The 21,006-nt window shown below is 37.6% G+C and overlaps 1 protein-coding gene across 1 annotated transcript in view; it reads right to left on the bottom strand.

The window, feature by feature from the left end:
- The window catches only part of LOC107706129 (CLIP-associating protein 2-like), a 52,646-nt gene extending 31,858 nt beyond the window's left edge, over window positions 1-20,788 (bottom strand). The window contains exons 1-8 of the mRNA XM_016509712.1: window positions 19,921-20,788; window positions 17,977-18,055; window positions 17,037-17,140; window positions 16,682-16,773; window positions 15,411-15,486; window positions 14,283-14,293; window positions 8,781-8,851; window positions 1,704-1,850 (exon numbers count right to left, since the gene is read on the bottom strand). Coding sequence (XP_016365198.1) covers window positions 1,704-1,850; window positions 8,781-8,851; window positions 14,283-14,293; window positions 15,411-15,486; window positions 16,682-16,773; window positions 17,037-17,140; window positions 17,977-18,055; window positions 19,921-20,118 — 778 coding nt within the window. The 5' untranslated portion in view covers window positions 20,119-20,788. The remainder of the gene's footprint in view (window positions 1-1,703; window positions 1,851-8,780; window positions 8,852-14,282; window positions 14,294-15,410; window positions 15,487-16,681; window positions 16,774-17,036; window positions 17,141-17,976; window positions 18,056-19,920) is intronic.
- Window positions 20,789-21,006: the final 218 nt, after the last annotated feature.

Raw genomic sequence — 21,006 nt, 5'->3', positions numbered from 1 at the left:
ATTAGGGCTGGGCAAGTTAAGGCGTTATTATTGCGTTAACGCATTAATTGATTAACGCCGACAATAATTTTATTGCGCGTTAACGCAGTTTTTTATTATTATGAAAGTCCGTTGCTCACTGGCTCTGAATACACATACAGACAAACCATGGGTCTATTACTGGCTACTAGACAATACACTACTTTTGAATTCATTACTGAATTTTGTGCATAATGCGATTAATCACGATTAAAAATTTTAAATCGCTGCCCAGCACTAATATATATATATATATATATATATATGTGTGTGTGTGTGTGTGTTTTTTATCTGTATACCGAATGCAGTGAAATTACAGAGGCTGTTAATGTTTTATATGAGGGAAGAAACTTATCCTACACATTAACAGCTCTCAGTCCTAATGGACTTCCTGTCTGTCTTCCTGTCCAGTTGCAATTGAATGATCAATCATGAAGCCCAGAGGGGGTTTGGCCTGTAAGATCTGCCACACAGGGGGGAGACCCGAAGAGTCTGATAAACACATCAGCATCAGTGAGCTGTCAGTCAGCCTTCAGGAAACCCCATATCAAAGCATTTGGGTGGAATTGAAAGCTTGGTAATGAGCCTCAGCAAAAAGTCAATTCATTGCTGAATTGCTGATACATTTTTAACAAAAAAAGGGATTTGTGCAAACTTTGTGTTCTGTAAAAGCATCAATGCATACAGCTACACAAATTACATGAATTGCATTGAAATAACAAGCAAACAAAACACTTTGCCCACTTTCTTTCTTTAAGACACCTTCTTTACTGGTCAATCATTAAATGCCCATAAGAGGTTTTGATCTCAGTGGCAGCTTTTCCTTTAAGCCTTTAGGAATGGGTGGTTAGACAGTATACATCTCATACAATAAGAGAGATTTTTTTTATGACTTTACAACCGGTAGAGATATTTCTCTATATTGTAGTAGATATTTCGTATATAAACGTAATGCAAAAACACAAACAGTAATGCAGCGTAATGAAAACATATACAGCAGAATGTGTCCCAAGCAAGTCAAGACATTGAAAAACTGGCTATTAAGTTATTAACCATAATGCAAAACTAAATAAATGTATGGCTACCAAGCATGTCACAACTGATGAGGTGTCTGTATACCTAATATTTTACAACAGCTCTGAATGCGGTTCATCAACTAAAATTTAAAACTGGAACAATCCATTTTATAATATTAGTACTTTGTTCTCATTGTTACATAATGTGAAGCTGTTTGTGCACTGATGCCAGACTGAATAATTTGTTAAGTGTAATACTCCAGTTTGTGTCCATCAAGTTCCAAATTAAAAGAGAAAATCAAACGAGATACCTTTCAAAGTACAAAGTACCTTTCATGTGTGAAGTGTTTTTTTTCCCCCACTGGATTGTCTAAAAATAGGCTTCACCAAATGGTTATTTAATATAAATAATTTTTTTCTAATTCATTTCCATCCATTTCATTTCCACACATATAAAGTTAGCATTCTATAAAATTTTTAAACAAAAATATTTTTAGACATAACACCAAACTGATAATCTTATAACATCTTCCTGACAGCACAGAATAATTGAGTCTGTCATCAGTCAATTTGAACTTTAAAATGCACAGCACGTTTATTTTAAACTGCATCAAGGCTAAACTGTTCTGCACCCTAGGATATGTAAATGCAATGTCACACTCGTCTCACCTGTCTTGGCAGCTCCAGTGGCACTGGGTCGCCTGGAACTGCTGGCAGAGTCTCCAGGTTTCTTGGGTACTTTGGGCACTTTAAACGCAGCCTGAGCCGATGACGGCCTGCTTCCATCCACAGAGTCATCATCGTCAAAACTACGATCTGAGAAAAGCAATGAGAACATGAATCAATAGGATATCAAAGTCTGAACATAAAGGCAAAATATCAATAGACCAGCTGAGATCAAGTGCCTCAATTTCTGTTCCAAAATAGATGTAATGCACAATGATGATACGTAAAAACAATTTATTTTTGTACCAACAGTCTCATATTCTCATTCAAATGTATCTTGTTCGATAATAATCAGAATATATCAATGAACAAATCCATTACCACTGAAACCCAAGGCAAGTACAGGTCTGATTTCCTCCCAACCACAATATCATCTTAAGTAGGCCTAATCAATGAACAGCCCAGAACCAGGACCTAATAGAGGCCTGAACAGCAAAAACAGGAAGCATTGGCAACATTAATCACTCGAACACATTCACACACAAAGAGCAATGCCTGCACAACTCAAAGACTCCACAAAGCCACCCACACACAAGAACAGATTGGGCGCATCCAGTAAAGAGCAAGGCTAGAAGAACACACACAGTCTCTCGTTTCATCCACCGGCTTTTAAAAACACCCCAAATCTCCACGGCACCTGGGCCACACCCTATTTCTGCACTGGTTCAGATGTCAACGGTCATTTGAAACGCCAGCAACATTTCAAACACCTCGAGAAGACACTCACAGTCACAGATGCGTTTGCAGATGAGGCGCCTCATGCCTGAAGGCGGGCGTGGCTCTCTCTCGTATCCGAGGCAACGCCCAAGCTGCCACTCACATGACAGCGGTTCTCACGGTGGCGAAATATCCCGAGACGGATCAGCAAGGCACGTAACAAGGTTTGCAGAAACCACCACCCAAAAGCTGGTCGGCATCTCCCCTCTCAATTACGCTCTCGCTCCATCCCCCCTCATCTCCTCCTCCATCACTCCCTCCCTCGCACTTTGCTCCTCACCGCCCCCCTATCCATCCCAGCACCCGAAGAGCCAATCAGGAGAGTGATGACATCATCTTTGACCAGCCAGTGAGCTTTGAGATTTGAGGATGCTTCTCGCATCTCAATGAGGCTTGTTTTGTCTGGAGCTCAAGCTAAGCTAATTAGCATCATGGTGCTGCATGATCATTGTAGTTTAAAAGCAAATTCATGGTCAAACACACACATGGTTGAATAAAATGTGTAAATACAGATGAGAACAAAGGCCACACTCCTACAGCTCAGAAAGTGTGTGTGTGTGTGTGGGCAATCACACTGTGACCCCATTACTAAGCCAAGGGCTGACTGCACTGACACATTATGGATGCTGACCCCACTAGCGGAGCTGAAAGGGCTCTGTGTTTAGCATTATTAGCATTGTAGCATAACCCGCCCTTTGTTCAGACGGGAGGGCGTCAACAACAATCCACCAAGGACGGGCCAATGACGACCCTGGAGAGAAAGATCAAGCGAGAATTAGGCAGGCCAAAAGGAACAAAACAGCAACAGGAAGCTAGAGCGAGAAAAAGTGGGGACAAGCTAAAGGGAAAAAGGGGAAAAAGGGAGAAAAGGCAAGGATGGAGCAAGACAAAGAGAGAGAGAGAGAAAGAGAGAGAGAGAGAGAGAGCTGGCCGCTCTCAAAGGCTGTTGCCATGACAACAAGAGCAGCCAGCATCAATGGATTTGAGAGATTAAAAAAAAAAAAAGACTGAATCACATTGGTTTGAATTTTAGTCTGCCAAAAATGGTCTGCTGAAAAAAAAAATTAGATTTTTTAAATTATTTTTATTTATAATAAATGATAATAATATGGCTGAATCACATTGGTTTGAATTTTAGTCTGCCAACAATGGTTAGCTGAAAGAAAAATAATGAAAACTCTTTTATATATATATATATATACACACACACACACACATATATACATTTTTTTAAATAATAAATTTTAATAATATGGCTGAATCACATTGGTTTGAATTTTGGTCCACCAAAAATTATTATTATTAAAGGCTAAATTAATTTACAAAGATTTAAATTTTGGTCTGCCCAAAATGGCCAGCTGAAATCAGAAAATAAACATTTATATTTTTCATATTTATATATTTTTAGTAATAATATAATTTATTAATAATATTACATTATTATTAGTAGGAATGGGGGAAATATTTTTTTTAAGAATAAGCTTTTTTTTTTCAAAGCAATATTTTACCCTCTAAAACAGTTTCGATACTTATGAGTATTTGGGGGAAAAGACTGCCCATCATGCAATCAAGTCTGTGGGAAATCACTGATGTGAAAAAAATTGAATGCTATATAAACTAAAAATTGAACGTTCAATTTTACAATGCACCATTCAAGGAAGGAAAAGATTGCAATATATAAATTCTTAATAAAAAAATTTAATATTGTATCGTGACAAAGTTATCAATGTAATGACACATTACCCACCCACATATTGCCAGTTGTGAAGAATATTTAACAGCAAATAAATTTTTTTACTTTTGACTGCACACTAGTATGTGATGTAGGGGTGTGCCATATCATACCGTCCACAAAAATATCGGTATTAATTTTTATCAATGATATAGCGACGCGATGACGTATGGCGGATATATGTTCCCTAGCACGCACAACAACAACACCACAAACCCAATAGGTGTGTTCGACTTGAAGCAGCGCTGCGCAGACTGATCGGTGTATGACATCAAAGTATTGCGAGAGCAGTTCTAGAGCATATTCGAGCGCACACTCTTACCATCAAAAATAGGCGAGGTGCATATCTTTAGCGAAGCTGCGCGGAGAGCTGCTTCTGAAACGTGCCGCAGCTCCCCTGGTGTAAACACAAGCATTGACTAGAGTGGCCGCGTCGGAGCCGTAAAGGCCCGGGTATACTTCACTTTCCGCGTTCCGTTCCGTCTCGCGCACAGCCGCGTCCGCACTACTTTCAAAGTATACTCAACCGTGGATGAGTGCGGACGGACGAGATCGACACAAATGCGCAGTACCATCTACTCTTGTCTCAACATTCACCTCGCGCATGCGCTGTTGTACGCGCACTGTATGTACGTAAATGACGTAATGCGGATGGCCGAAGTACTTTTGGCCTTAACGCGCCACAAAGGATGGAAATTGCCCTTCATTTTGTTTGCACTAATAAATGCTGCTGCCTGCCATCTGCAATCACCAATAAAACGTTTTTCCATGTTTTTTTTTTTATATATCGTCATAAATATCGTTATCGCAAATATTCTTGAAATATCGTGATATAATTTTGAGGCTATATCGCCCACCCCTAATGTGATGCATTTCTCACTCAAAACTGACCTGGAAACACAAACTGTCAGTCTAACTGCCATTAACATTATATTGCTTATTGGTGGGTGGGTGATTGAGTGTTGATTTCTAAGTCCTCACTGGTCAATCTGTAACCTAACTGGCTATTTAATCTGGTTATCAGGATTACGGAGAAAAGGAAGCAAAGCCATTTACCCAGAAACACAAACAGCTAAAGAGCAGCCTGTGCAATAAGCCCGCAAAAACGTACCTCGAACGTAAGTACTCAAAACGCTCAATTTATAGTCAACGGACACACAGCATCTCATAGAGTACTTAAATTTCCAGGACAAGAACTGAAAAGTCTAATAATGGGCAGCCGCGGCAACGAAATGCCCTAGAAACCGGGTCACACTTTGAACTCCCAAGGGACAAAACACACTGACGCAGAAACTAATATAACTAGTATATCACAAAGAGATTTAGTGGGGAAAATATTTATTTGATCCCCTGCTGATTTTGTAAGTTTGCCCACTTACAAAGAAATGAAGGGTCTGTAATTTTTATGGTAAGTTTATTTTAATGGATAGAGACAGAATACCAACCAAAAAATCCAGAAAAAACACATTATATAAAGGTTAGAAATTTATTTGCATTTCAGTGAGTGAAATAAGCAAGAATTCTGGCTCCCACAGATTGGTTATGTGTCCATGTGGAACACAGTTTAGTCCTGCCTTAAAGTTTGCCAATGAACATCTAAATGATTCAGAGAAGGCTTGGGAGAAAGTGCTGTGGTCAGATGAGACCAAAATTGAGCTCTTTGGCGTTAACTCGACTCGCCGTGTTTGGAGGGAGAGAAATGCTGACTATGACCCCAAGAACACCATCCCTACAGTCAAGCACAGAGGTGGAAAAATTATGCTTTAGGGCTGTTTTTCTGCTAAGGTTAAAAGGACGAATACACCGCATTGAGGGGCAAATGGACGGGGCCATGTACTGTAAAATCTTGGACGAGAACCTCCTTCCCTCAGCCAGAACACTGAAGATGGGTCATGGATGGGTCTTCCAGCATGACAATGACCCGAAACATACCGCCAAGGCAACAAATGAGTGGCTCAAGAAGAAGCACATTGAGGTCATGGAGTGGCCTAGCCAGTCTCCAGACCTCAATCCTATAGAAAATCTGTGGAGGGAGCTGAAACTTCGAGTTGCCAAACGACAGCCAAGAAACCTTAAGGATTTAGAGAGGATCTGTAAAGAGGAGTGGATCAAAATCCCTCCTGAGATGTGTGCAAACCTGGTGACCAACTACAAGAAACGTCTTACCTCTGTGCTTGCCAACAAGGGATTCTGCACCAAATACTAAGTCATGTTTTACTTGGGGATCAAATACTTATTTCACTCACAGAAATGCAAATCAATTTCTAACCTTTATATAATGCGTTTTTTCTGGATTTTTTGGTTGGTATTCTGTCTCTATACGTTAAAATAAACCTACCATAAAAATTACAGACCCTTCATTTCTTTGTAAGTGGGCAAACTTACAAAATCAGCAGGGGATCAAATAAATATTTTCCCCACTGTATAATGCAATATATTCTGATTAAACTCCATTGTTTGGACTTTAAGGACAAGTAGGTATACTCATTTTAACAGAAATGCACATTATGAATTGAAAGAGATGCAGATCATCACTAGAAGAGAGTATTTTCCGGACAATAACTCTGTGTTGTCTTCATTTTTTCGAAAAGATTTGTAAACACATCTCTACACATCATATACACAAACACCACAACAGCTTACAGTAATTTCTATGCTATTTAATATATAAACGCACTCACCATCTCCATCGTCACCCACAGACATGGCTTTAACGCTTCTGAGAAGAGGCAGCACTTTCACTCTCTCCTTCTTTCGTCCTTCTCTCTCTCTCTGTCACGCTGTGTCAGAGTAATGCTGTGACAGGCACAGCTCTCAGCTCCCTCTCTATAACCCTCGCCTCACAGCGGCTCCATTGGCAAGGCCAAAGGGTAGGAAAAAAACTCTTTGAATGTCGTCTACTTTGTCTTCTGCCAAAATTAAAAATGACTAGTGAGGAAGTTGGCTGCATGGCAATCGACCCCCTTCCTGTTCTTATACTGAATTCTGGCCAGATGCATCTCAAGGCACATAGCCAAGTGAAACAATCAGTTTAACACTTTTGGAAGTTCACCAATACTTTTGAGGAGACATTGTTGAAATGTGCATGGTCTCGAAGACCAATAGGAATCTGTTTTTATCCATTTAATGGCCTATAGCAGCAGAGGAGAAGTCTTAAATCTGGTTTGGAGTTCTATTAACAAAGAAGTAGTCGCTAGCTAGTTACTACTTCAAGAGATACTTACAAACTCAAGGGTCATTAGGTCCTCCACAGTTATAAATAACACCCCAAACTCACATATGTCAAAGGTCAAGCAACATAAGTAAATGTTTCAAAACATGAAGCACTATAATAAATAATTCAGGTAAGACCTAACAAGCAGAGACAAAGGAAGAGGTGACTGGAAAAGTTGGTTAAAGAATTAAACACGGCATATACTCAATTATACTGTTAACTAAGCATGTACTCAATATTCAAGGTTGGAGCAACCGTATGTAAAAATCGATATTATGACATTAAATTATTATCAATTACTTTTATTGTTAATTATTAAATTACTTCAATTATAAAATTAATTTAATGCTGTTTAACTGATAAACAAACAATAAATATCTTTTTTATATGTCAAAAAATATTATTAATATTTTTCAAATATTTTAATATTTTTCTATTAATATTACTTTTAAATAAATTAAAGATTAACACTTAAAAACTATTATTCATCCTGTAAAGGTTACCAGCAAATGTAGGCATCATATTATAATGAACAGTATGAAAAATAGATACTTTTAAGATTTGCCTTTAACTTAAATTATTTTGAATGATTTTTCACTGTTAAATAATTCAGATTAAAATTTATATTAAAAAACTATAGCAAACAATCTAAATATAAAAATTGGTTATATTTAACCCCCCCCCCCCCCAAAAAAAGCCTCTACGATATGGTACAAATACGGAGCAATTTGATTGTTCACTAATCTGAAATCCTCCATGTCCCTCCACTCAAGTCAAAGATAATGCTGAACCCATAAACACCAGTATAAACGCATGTTTATCCCCATAAAGTCAACAGCTGCAACCATGGTATAGCTTGTTAAGTCACTGTAAAACACATAACTATATAAGAACAACTCTACACCACAACCAAATGTGAGCGGCATGAAAAGAGCAGCACAGTGCGATCCACCTGGAGATCCAGCTCTTCCATCATATGACATATGCCAAACACATCATGGAGATTTCCAAGGCCGTGAAAGTCTGACACCATCTCCCTTATTTAGATACCAACACTCACGTTAAATCTAACTCACTGGAGACCGAAGGGACACCGAGAAATCCAGCATTTAGATGTAGCCAGTCACTTTATGTTGATGTTAACCCTCTAGTAATGGTAATGAAAAACATGAGGATTAGCATTTAGATGAAAGTAGCATTGTGCTTAAAGCTGGGGCTCAGATGTGAAAGGCTTATGTTCAGTACTGTGGTCAAAGACACTGACAAAGACTAATATTAGCATTGTAACTGAAGCCAATGGAGACAAGTGTTGCAAACAGGATTTAGCGAGTTAACAAACATGGTAAAGTTAACTTACCTTGACTCAGGCTTAGAGCCATGTTCCCCGAATTCAGTACTTCATCAAAACGGCTTAAAATGGTCTGTAACCTGAAACACACAGAACAGTAATGGTTTGAGATTACTATTAAAACAATACACAATCTCAATAAACAGCACATAACTTTAATGTGAATATTTTAGTCATAACTTGCCATCTTAAGCAAGAAAAATTAAGGTATTATGAAAAAAACAAACAAAGGTATTATGAAGTGTAAATGTGGGCAATATCAAATATACACAATAATTTAGCTGACGATATACAATTAAGTAACAATGAATATTAAGAATTTTTAATGTGCTTTTATTTTGCCCTTTACTTTTCTTACAAGTACGCAACTGTTAAAGATGTTTTAGTCAGCCCAACTTGTCAGTCAATTTAAATTAATCAATTTAAAATTCAGATTTAAAGATTCAATCTTGGCATCACTCAAAAAGATGACATGAGTGAACAACATTTTTCATGAATCAAATGTTTTAGTAAAAAAATACATAGGTAAATATTACTTTTTATTTATTACTTAATTGAAATGATGGTTTCTCCGAGTAGGAAGATTCAATACCGTTCAAAACCTTCAGGTCAGTAGGATTTTGAAAATAAATGAATACTTTATTCAGCAAATATGCATTACATCTATTAAAAGTGACAGTAAAGAGATTTATAATGTTACAAAGATTTCTTTTTGAAATACATTCTATTCTTTTGAACTTTCTATTCATCAAAGAATTCTTATTTCCACAAATATTAAGCAGCACAACTGTTTTCAACATTGATAATAGTAAGTGATGTTTCTTGAGCACCAAATCAGCATATTGGAATAATTTCTGAAGGATCATCACTAGAATAAATTACATTTTAAAATATATTACAACAGAAAACATTTTAAATTATAATATTTCTGTCCTTTTTTTAATTGAATGAGCATAAGAGATTCAAAAAAACATTTAAAAACAATCTTTCCAACCACAAACTTTTGAATGGTAGTGTTCATACTGAATATCAACAAAAGGCTCAAAAAAACGAGGATTTCTTTTCTTTTTTGTAATATCACCCACCTTCATGGGATGGTACAGTGTAATGACAATGCAATAAACGTATTTCATTCACTTTCACTGCACAACAAAAAGGCCTTCTGAAGTAAAACACATCTTGCACACTTCAAACAGAATAAAACGGTGGCAACTGCAGCAAAGGCCTTCACAATAATGCTGCTTCTGATTAAAACAGAAACAGATACAGACATGTCTGCCTACACGTTCATGCACCACTGTCAGAGCCCAACCAACGCCACTCACAGAAAATCCTCTGCTAAGTAGCTTTAAAGGCCTTTAATTTACTTTTTTCCTTCAAGCTTAAAAAACTTTTTAGCCATAAAGATATGCATTAAAAGGCAATTAATATGTGAAGGCTAAAATAATACCACACAGAAGAACCACAAGCACAGTGATAAACATTGCAACAAATGAATGCATTACAAAAAAATACCAAAATTTAAAACACAGCACATTTGCAGTGTGCACTTAAAAGTCATCGCTTAATTACTATCATATAAGTGCCTGCCAGGACTATTTTCAGTGCAACGAACAATTAACAAGACGCCGCAGCCTAATTACTGTCCCTCACCGGCCCAATGTATAGCAGATCAAATGCTAAAGTGCAGCTACAAATGATGCTTACACCCTGCATGAGACTAAATGATATTTGATAAATGTGCTGGACCAGCATACCGTCAGACCGTATTAACCTGCAATAACATACACACGTTCACTTTCTCACATGCAATCTGCATGTAAATGCACATTCAAGGCCACATGTGAGATGTTGCATGTGTGTGCTTGACGCAGCGCTTGCAGTCCAGACGAATCTGGCATGTTCTTACACACGCAGAAACATGCGCACACACACACATCATCAATCCCTATTAACGCAACCGATTTAGGATCTCTGCTCTTTCTATTCTATGACACAAGAGGCTAAAATGCAATGAAACAGAGAAAGTGAATGAACAGCCAAGAACGAGAAGACAGACAGAAAATGCGACGACAGGAAGAAAGAGAAAAGGGTACAGAGGGACGGCATGCGAGGTCCCACCCACCTGCTCAGACATACTGCCCTTCATATGTGGCCGAGCAGCGCTGAAAAGACTCGACTGCCGTGTGTCTGTGCCACGGAAATCTAAGAAACTGCCCACCGGTGTGTGTATGTGTGTGTGAGAGATAGACAGCGCAAGGATTCTATTCCCCTTTACATAACCTCCTGTCTGGAACACACACCAGTGGGAGGGGCTAAAGCTGTGGAGCTCAGAGACAGGGCTCCCACCCCTCCCCCTTCCAGACACGGGCGCGCGCACACACACAAACTTAAGCACTGATCGCATTCCCCCTCTCCTCACTGCTGACCCCCATGTCTTGCCTTGGTTCAGTCGGTTCAGATTGCCCTCTCGCTCTCTTTCCTTCCTGTTTTGACTGACATGGCCCCAAGCTCGCGGCCCTGTCCTTTCAAACCATATTTATGTCAACAATATGCATGTCCTTTCTTGTAGCCGTTATCTCTTGGTCAGATGAGGGCAGCGCAGACACGGAATTACAGTGTTTGTATGTACAGTAGCTTAGAGTGATTTTTGGGCTTGTGTGCCCACCCTCGAGTGTGGGGGATCAGATCATATCGTATCAATCAATGTGATGTGATGCAACAGGATTCCAAAGGCAAAGTGTAAAAGACAAACAACATCGGACCCTCACAAAATTATACATGCAGAAAGAAAGTGGGAACTCAAATGCTCTCTACTAAATCATGTATATTTGTTATACAACATTTTTTATTGGACCGATTTAGTTTTTTTTTTTTGATACAATGAGCAGTAAAAAAATCATTTTCGTTTCCTGGGTGATAAATGCTAAATAAGATAAAATACTAATTTAATAAAATAAATAAGATGAATAAAATTCTATACTAATTTAACTAAGCTTTTTTTTTAATTAAAAATAAAGATACTAATATATCACTTAGCCCTAATATTCAAGTCACCTTTATTTATATAGCACTTTATACAATACAGATTGTTTCAAAGTAGCTTCACAGTATTCAACAGGAAAATAACAGAATTAATGATGCAAAGTTATTAAACATAAGGCAAATTCTGCTGTAAAGCAGCTATACTGAAGACAGTAGTGTCGTTATTCAGCTTGAGTCAGTTCAATGTGGATTCAAATTAATTCAGTAACAGTGTCGATGCTGCAAAATGTATAAATTATTAACAAATTCAAATCAGATATAAATCAACTATACAGAAGTATTTAATATGCATTATATGCCTCGATAGATTTTTTTGTATATAAAATGACTTTTTAAAGTTGCAGTTGTATTGATTTATATTTTTCTACATTATTTTTTAAATTGTTAAATATAAGTAAAATATATTTGTGCATATATAAATTTTTTAATTTAAACAAAAAATATATAAAAATATTTTTGTGCGCACATACATATATGTATAATTAATTTACATGAACATTATTTTCAGAAATGTATTGGTATTTGTTAACAACATGAAAATATATATCAGCTTTTTTTTCAGCCAAAATATGATGCACCCTTAGAAAAAGCAACGAAAATGCACAAATTACAAATCAAATAGACTTTCACATATCTTTCGCAAAGGCAGACACATGAACTTTTGTGTTCTTGACCAGCAGTATTGTCCGAGATAATGTGTCAGAGTCACAACCAACCATGTCACACACCAGACAATCTGACACATCATACCATAGCTATGGAAACCAGGTGGAACATGTGGGTCATTGCAGACCCCATATAGTTCAGTTTGTGTTAAAACATCTGGATTACTAAACATGAATCATTCTGAACTTTAAATCTGACTCCTGGGAGAATTAATATAGTGCAAAAGTGCCAAAATCTAGGACCATGAAATCATAAGAGGAAAAAAAAACAACAACATAGATTCCTCCAGAAATGAATCCATTATATTCAAAAAAAAAACTTGATTCAGCATCATCAACTGGCATTAGAAAACTGATCATGAAATGTTGATGTCAAGATGCAGCCAATGGAGTCTGTCCAAGCGCCTTAAGGATCTTACATCAGACAGAGAGGAATGCAGGAGTATTAGACATTAGACACAGTCTTCAATAACTCAATTTACCACAGATCAACGGTGCACACTGATGTCAGCCTGCAAGATTTTATCAGATTATAAGGAATCCTTTTTTAAACAATGTAAATAGACTGTCATCATTCTATAACAGGAAACCCATGAGTTAATTTCTTGGAATGTATACAGTACACGTATCACAAAGATTACAAATAACCTGCTTAGAATGTTCAGACTGTAATAGAGTGCATGTACTGAAATTTTCAATAGAACTGCAAAGACAGACTAATAAATCGAGTTCTGTAATAATCTAATGCCGTTTCTGTGCTCTTTTATTCAATCAAAAGGCTGATCTCAACTCAAGAGAAAATGGTCAAGTAATCCATTCAATGACTTCTGTGTGGAAAGATAATTAATGTTCATAGGTTCTGATTTACAAAAAGTTGTGAATAAAAACATGCAAGATTTTTTGCAAACACAGAAATGTCCACTCTAGTGTATTAATGTAGTCTAGTGTAGATGTAAAAAAAATATATGTATTTCAAATCTGATAAAATACACTCAAAAAATAAATAGGCTATACGCTAATACGGTGTTTCCCAACCGGGGTGCCGCGGCACCCAATTTTTTATTTGTGCTATCATTATTAATTTCTTTATTTGTTCTTAATTTATTACTGACTGCTTACTTGTCATTTTTTATTCAATTCAAAGTTTGAAATCAAGCTATCTCGTGCTACTGCTAAATTTATACTAATACTAAATTTTTTAAATAATATTAAAAATATCTGTATGACATTATATTCTGCAGTTCTTCCCTGTTGTACCGAATATCTATACTTTTCAAATGATCATATCGAAGTTAGAAATTCAAATATTGTGACAAAATTAATTTTGTAGGGTGCCACAAGTTTGTTAAAATTTCCAAAGGGTGCCGCGACTAAAAAAAGGTTGGGAAACACTGCGCTAATACATGCATATGTTATGCTGTCATATTTAAATGAATAGCCTAGTTCACCCAAAAATAAAAAAAATTTGCTGAAAACCTTCAGGCCATCCAAGATGATGATGAGTTTCTTCATCAGAAAAGATTTTTAGAAATTCAGCACTCCATCACTTGCTCACCAGTGGATCCTCTGCAATGAATGGGTGCCGTCAGAATGACAGTTCAAACAACTGATAAAATCATCACAGTATTCTAAATGACTCCAGTACATCAATTAACCTCTTGTGAAGCAAAAAGCTGTGTGTTTGTAATAAACAAATTCACTATTAAGGCCTAACTTCAAATTGTTGCTTCCGACTAAAATACAAAGTCTTCTATCCATAATATTGCTTTCTTCAGTGAAAAAAAGTCATATCTCCTGATACAGGAAAGTAATCTGAACAGATAAAGCACCATTCACAAGTGTCCAAAAACAGTCCAAAACAAAACAAATCTGATGTAAACAAACATCCCAGTGGATTTTGATGTGAGAGGACAACAGTGGATGGACGTTTTCACTGGAAGAAGCATTATCATTATTATTACAGCTAAAAGTCTTAATGATGCATTTGTTTCATACAAACGTGCAGCTTTTCACTTCACAAGATGTTAACTGATGTACTGGAGTTATGTGGATTAATTGTGGATTATCGTGGTGATGTCTCCGACGGCACCCATTCACTGAGGAGGCTCCACTGGTGAGCAAGTGATGTAATGCTAAATTTCTCCAAATCTGTTCTGATAAAGAAACAAACTTATCTACATCTTGGATGGCCTTAGGGAGAGCAAGTTTTTTAAAATTTTCATTTTTGGGTGAACTATTCCTTTAATGGTCATACCTAAAATCACTGGTATTTAGCAAGAACCACAAATGAGCAGCACTCCTAACTTAAACACAATTACCACATGCAAAAGTCTCCTTTAAATATAGGTGTGTCCAATCTATGTGAATGTGCTGCCATTTGTACAATTCTTCATAATAAATCACCCACAATACGCCCACGATGTGCACAAACAATCTGGTAGATCGAAGTCATTAAAACTGACTCATGGAGTAATTATACCATTCCTGAAACTGTCAACACAACTGTGGTGTGGGTATAACACGTGAGTGGGTTTGAGACGTAATGATCAGGGCTCTACGCTTACTTTTCTTTTTAGGAGCACTTGACTTCAGTGTCACATGATCGTTCAGAAATCATTCTAATATGCTGATTTAGTGCTTAAGAAATATTCCATGTTAGCATTGTTGAAAGTTCAAACTAACAGCATTTATTTGAAATAGAAAACTTTTGTAACATTAAAGATGTCCTTACTGTCACTTTTGATCAATTGAATGCATACTTGCATTAATCTATTTCTAACAAGAGAGGAACGATTGGGACTGATCAGCCAATTTTTCTAAAAGATCTCTCTTCTTCTCATTTCTCCCAATCTCAGCCTCTAAATCTAATGCTCTTCTCTGTGAGTGGAACATTCGCCCAGCGGGAGCTTGAACTCAGCTGTACATGTACCTGGGGGTTTTGGTCTCCTGTTAGCGAACAGAGATGTGGAACAAATTTACTCAAACTCAAGGGCTGAGCGCCGTAACTGAGAGAGAGACAGAGAAACAAACAGTTCACAGCAAGTTCAAATTACCATGCATGTATATACACACAGTTGGAATCATAAGCTTATTTTGCATTTTAAAAAATACATGCTCCAGCTGTTGTCAATAAGCATTGAACCCCACTGACTTTCAGTGCAGCTGTACATGTCTAGAAACCTAACATTAGTGCGGACTGCCTCCCTCCCTCCCTCCCTCCCTCCCTCACACACATACACAAAGGACAGAAACAGAGAGTGCACCCAACTCGCTTTACTTTTTCACACACATTCCAAGCATTACAAACATACACAGACTCAGATTCATACCTGGGGGTTTTGGTCTCCTGTTAGCGAACAGAGATGTGGAACAAATTTACTCAAACTCAAGGGCTGAGCGCCGTAACTGAGAGAGAGACAGAGAAACAAACAGTTCACAGCAAGTTCAAATTACCATGCATGTATATACACACAGCTGGAATCATAAGCTTATTTTGCATTTTAAAAAATACATGCTCCAGCTGTTGTCAATAAGCATTGAACCCCACTGACTTTCAGTTTATGGACAAAAAAACAAACAAACACTGAGACATTTTTCAAAATAAGTCCAACAAGTAAATTGGAACGACATAAGGTTGAGTAAACAATGACAGAATTTTTCATTTCAGGCTGAACTACCCATAATGTAATACAAAACCCAAAGCAATTTCAAATTTGTTTTGTAATTAAAGCAAACTATATTGCACACAACATATTATTATTACAATAACAATGTAGCATAAGGCTTTTTAGATAATGTGACAGCTCTTTTGTGTCAACAGTGAGGAGTAATGTTACTGAGAAACTAGTTTTGTTTGTATGCGAGTGCTTCAATGAGAATGTTAATCTGTTAATCTGACCATCCTGGTATCGATACAGGCAGGTAAGAGGATTACCTCAGTGGGCCGAGTTTTTTTACAATGTGTGACAGACAAGGAACCTGTATGAGCGAATGTCTGTAGATTGCATCTAAATATCAGTGAATTTAGATGTCAAAACAGGTTGCAATGTCTGAGATGCTATCAGTGATAAACCCAGGGGATTTGATTGCATCAAAATACTGTGTTATGGAAAACAAGTGCCCCCTGTTGGACAAGATTTCCAGGAAAAATGTGGATTTGTTTACAAAGTGAGAATGTATGGGATTGTATGAAGGACTTACGCATTTAGTGTGGCAACCAAGCACAAGCAGAGTCCCTCTCTACTGCGGAAGTTTTTGTGTTTGAAGCCAGGACACAGCCTCTCCCAAACATACTACACAGAGACAGAGAAAAAGAAACAGTGTAACTGGTTCATTACATATCCATTACTGCAAAAAAAGAGAGCGAATGAGATGAGCTATGAAGGAAATGATGAATCACTGGCAATAGTAACTGGCAAAAGGGATTAAATTTGATTCTATTCACCCAGCAGCTCACACACACACACAAAATCTAGACAGTGGCTTTATGGTTTTGTTGTCTGTATGAATATGAATGGGTGTGATGATCTGCCCACCCGCTGTACAGTTAGCTCACCATGGGTGTTGCCGTCTGCTCCATCAGCTTCAAAATGAGTGCTTGTGCCTGTTCTCGAACCTGATCCTTTGCATCACCCAAACGGTCAACTAATGCAGGCACCACTGAGTGGGGAAAAAAGCGAAAAAGAGGTTTAAAAGGTCATCTAAAAATGCAGGGCTGCACAATTTAAAACGCAATGTTTTTCAAAGAAAAGCTCCAGGTTTGCTGTACTTGCTTGTACGGTCCCATATTTTGTAATTATATCAATATGACTATAACACTACTGCTAATAATAAATGGAATAAATAATATGAAAAATTTCTATTGCAATATTTACATTACAATAGTAATAAATAGTAATATATTATGAATTTAATATTTTACTGTAAATAATAATAATTATTATTGATGATTTGATCCCAGAATCCAATATGCAAATACAACCATTTGTAAACCAAACATAAACAACTTTTCCCCCCCAAATATGTTTTTGAGCATCCCAAAGCTTTAACACAGTCTCAACTAATGGTGCGAATTGGGGACAAAACTATCTGTTTGGTCTACCAGAAATGTTATTTTCTACTTTTTTTTGTTATTGTCACGTTCTACATTGTTGTACACCAGGCAGACTCAAACAGACTTTTTGTGTGAAGTCATCTCATTCCTTTCTCTATACTCCGTTTGTTCCATGTTTTCAGATGAATGAGGTATGATGAGTGAGGGGGGTCATCTGTTATAATCATAACAACCCGTTCCCGTGGTAACAGGAGGAGGCGGGGCTCAAACAGCTGAGAGACAAGCACTGAGTCTGTGGATTGTGTCATATACATGGCAAGTCATCCTGGCATTCCCCTTTCTGCTGATTAGGCTATGCAATGGAGAAGATCTTTATCTAATGCTACCTTTTTGAAGCTCTGACTTCAGTGGAACAAGCAACAAGCGTGCACACATCGCTTACCTGTGCCGATATAACCTCTGAAGCGATCAGTCATCCGATCCACAAATGCGCTGACGATATCGATCCCCAGCAATGCAATCTGACACCAAACAAGCAAGAGACAAATAAGCTGAAAACGTCAAACCTCACTCTTCCTCTCTCGCAGGCAAACTGTAGGACAGCATTTTCAAACACATGATTTTGCTTATTCGGTATCTGATACAGTATCGGTTACAGAGCTTTGTGTTGATGTGCGCTATGTCTTTAAGAAGGACTATTGTTATTGTGTGAGAGTGGGTGAATGAAAATAAGACATTGTGAGACGGACTATATTTGAGGATTGCGGTGGGATCGCTGCAGTGTGTTTCTTGGCAGTGCAGGATGGAAGTTCACATTCCAGAGAAACAATCAAATATTCACTACATCCCAGAAGTTCCAGTTATGACCTATTTTAGGCAAAGCAGCCAGAGAGAGTCCTGAGTAAGGACAACAGAGAGAGTGCACCTGAAAGGCAAAACTGGAAAACACCTGGGCGTTTCATTTTGGAAATAGTTTATAATTAATTTGAAAATATTATAATTATGCATTCATTGTAAAAGAATTAAAATTATTTTAAAAAATTAATTGTAAAGTACATATATATTACACTAGTTTGGGGACAGTACATTTTTTAAATGTCTCTCTTACCAAGGCAATTCTATGATTAAAAATACAGTGGAAAAACTGTAATATTGTGAAATATAACGTTTTCTATTTTTAAATATTTTAAAATGTATCTTTTCAGGATTCTTTGATTAAAAAAAAAAAAAACTTTAAAAAGATTAGCATTTATTTTAAAAATAAATATTTTGTAACATTATAAATGTCTTTGCAGTCACTTTTGATCAATTTAAAGTGTACTTGCTGAAAAAAGTATTAATTTCTTTTTTTTTTTTAATTACTGACTCCAAGACTTTAAATGACTGTGCATATTAAATAATTTTAAAAATAAAATAAAATAACTACATTTACAAAAATATTTTAGTGGAGAGATGAAAACGGTCTACCAGATCTTCAACCAGTGAGCCAAAGAATTTGACACCCTGCATTTATCAAACCACATACATTTGTAGAGGTCTGCAGCTGTGTCTCCAATTTATGAATCACCCTCAATCATTTCTAAAATCCAGCCTCAATGAGTCTGATGTCATAGCCATCCATTAACATCAGTCCCTGAAGACCACGACTACCAGCTGAAGATTAAACACAGATGAATGTCTAAAGCTGCTTTTAAAACATCAATACTCAATCATGTTTGGTTCCATGCTTCCCGTTTCAGTGTCACTGTTTGCAGAAGTGACCATTTTTGCCTCAGCCTTGAACATTAGCAGCAGCATGAGCCAGCATAAAAGCTTCTGCTTGCATCCACAGGCCATTTAAACATGACTCGCATGTATCTCCAAACACAAATAGCTTTTCTTAATCAACACAACAAAAAGCATATGTAAATGGATTACTAGTAGAAACTGCAGTGACATGTGCCTTTACAGCCTCAGTGTAACAGAACAATACCCCAAGCGACCCTCCCCCATCCTCACAACACCCCCCACCAGCAAATCCACTCTCTCCTAGACACAAATGAATATGTAATGTATGTATGTACATTGATATTAATGTACTATTTGAACACTTTTTACCTAAACACATACACAGAAGCTTCTCATAAATACAGTTATATTAGCATTTTTTTCAATCAGTTTGAAAGAACAGTACAGAAATGAATGCACAATAGCGTTAACCTGATGCAATTAGTGATTTGCATGCAATAATAGACTTTATGAGAATAAACGGCTGGGTTTGGCTCAAGACTGTCACTCCAGATCAATACAGGCATCCTTCATAACATACGTGCCAAACGGCTTATAACACAGCTTTTATGACACTTAATTTAAATATAAACCCCAAAGCAGGTCACACGCTATGTACCTTGTAATTGCTGGAGTTGACCCATCCCGTCAGCTCATCCATGGTTTTATCCAGGCGGGATTTGTCCTGCTCCACATCCCAGGACCTCTGCGGGTCGCTCAGGTAGTCTATGAGATCCGGGCCGACCTGCAGCCGCCGGGTCACGTCCTTCTGCAAAACCTGCTGGTAAAAATAGTCCATGTTGTCATTTTCCTCCATCGGGACGCTTTGTGGTCAGTCCTCAGGTTTGCGGCGAAACAATAACAACGACAGAGTGACTGTCGGAGTCGCGTAAACGGCACGTGAAACTGAAATGTGTGCAACGAGGAAGTCAAATACTGCGTTTAAAGACACTCGGAGGGTGGTTAGGTCTGTTGTTTAGTGCATTAACTATGCAGTAACGGAAAATAAACAACTTTGACAAAGTTTTCCAAAAACAAAATGGTTAATCCCCCGAACAAAAAGTGTGTTTCCACTAAATAACAAAGTGACGCAAAGCGAAGTAAAAGAGATCCGCGGCGAGGCGAGTATAAAAACTGTGGAAATTTATCCGACCGAGTGCAGGCAGTCTCGGCTAACAGTGCTAGCTTTAACCCTTATGGTCGAGTATCCTGGGGCCTGCCGCCGGGGCTCTCTCCCCTCCTGGCCTCCATTTCAGAAAAGCCCGCTTCACGCCGCTCGGGTGATGAGTGGATGAGACACCGGGACGCGCGCTGCTCTCCTGTTTACACTTAATCCAAAAATAATCCGCGCTTTGACAGCTGCCTTCTGAGCTCACGACGCGATCACGGCTAACGTTACTAGACCGCCAGTAGCCGCAATACTGGAGTGTTGAATAGCAAACGATCCCGAGGAAGAGTGATTGGGCCGAGGCTTTGAGGTCCTTCAACGCCGCACAGATGTCCAGCATGATGCCTGAATGAAAATATGCTCATTGGTACACAATTCATTACTGTGCAGTGCGACACTATTAGAATAGAGACAACATGTATGTTTATTATATAGTATCAGGAGAGACACTATACGTGCTTATTATTATTATTATTACCACTAGTACTACTACCACTGATCTATATAATGACATATAGATCAGTGACTACTACACAT

This window comes from Sinocyclocheilus rhinocerous, unplaced genomic scaffold (genome assembly GCF_001515625.1).
Source record: "Sinocyclocheilus rhinocerous isolate Xijiao unplaced genomic scaffold, SAMN03320098_v1.1 scaffold53, whole genome shotgun sequence".
In the NCBI taxonomy this organism is placed as follows: Eukaryota; Metazoa; Chordata; class Actinopteri; order Cypriniformes; family Cyprinidae; genus Sinocyclocheilus; species Sinocyclocheilus rhinocerous.
The sequence above is the reverse complement of the archived record's forward strand: the minus strand, read 5'-3'. Positions and strand labels throughout refer to the sequence as shown.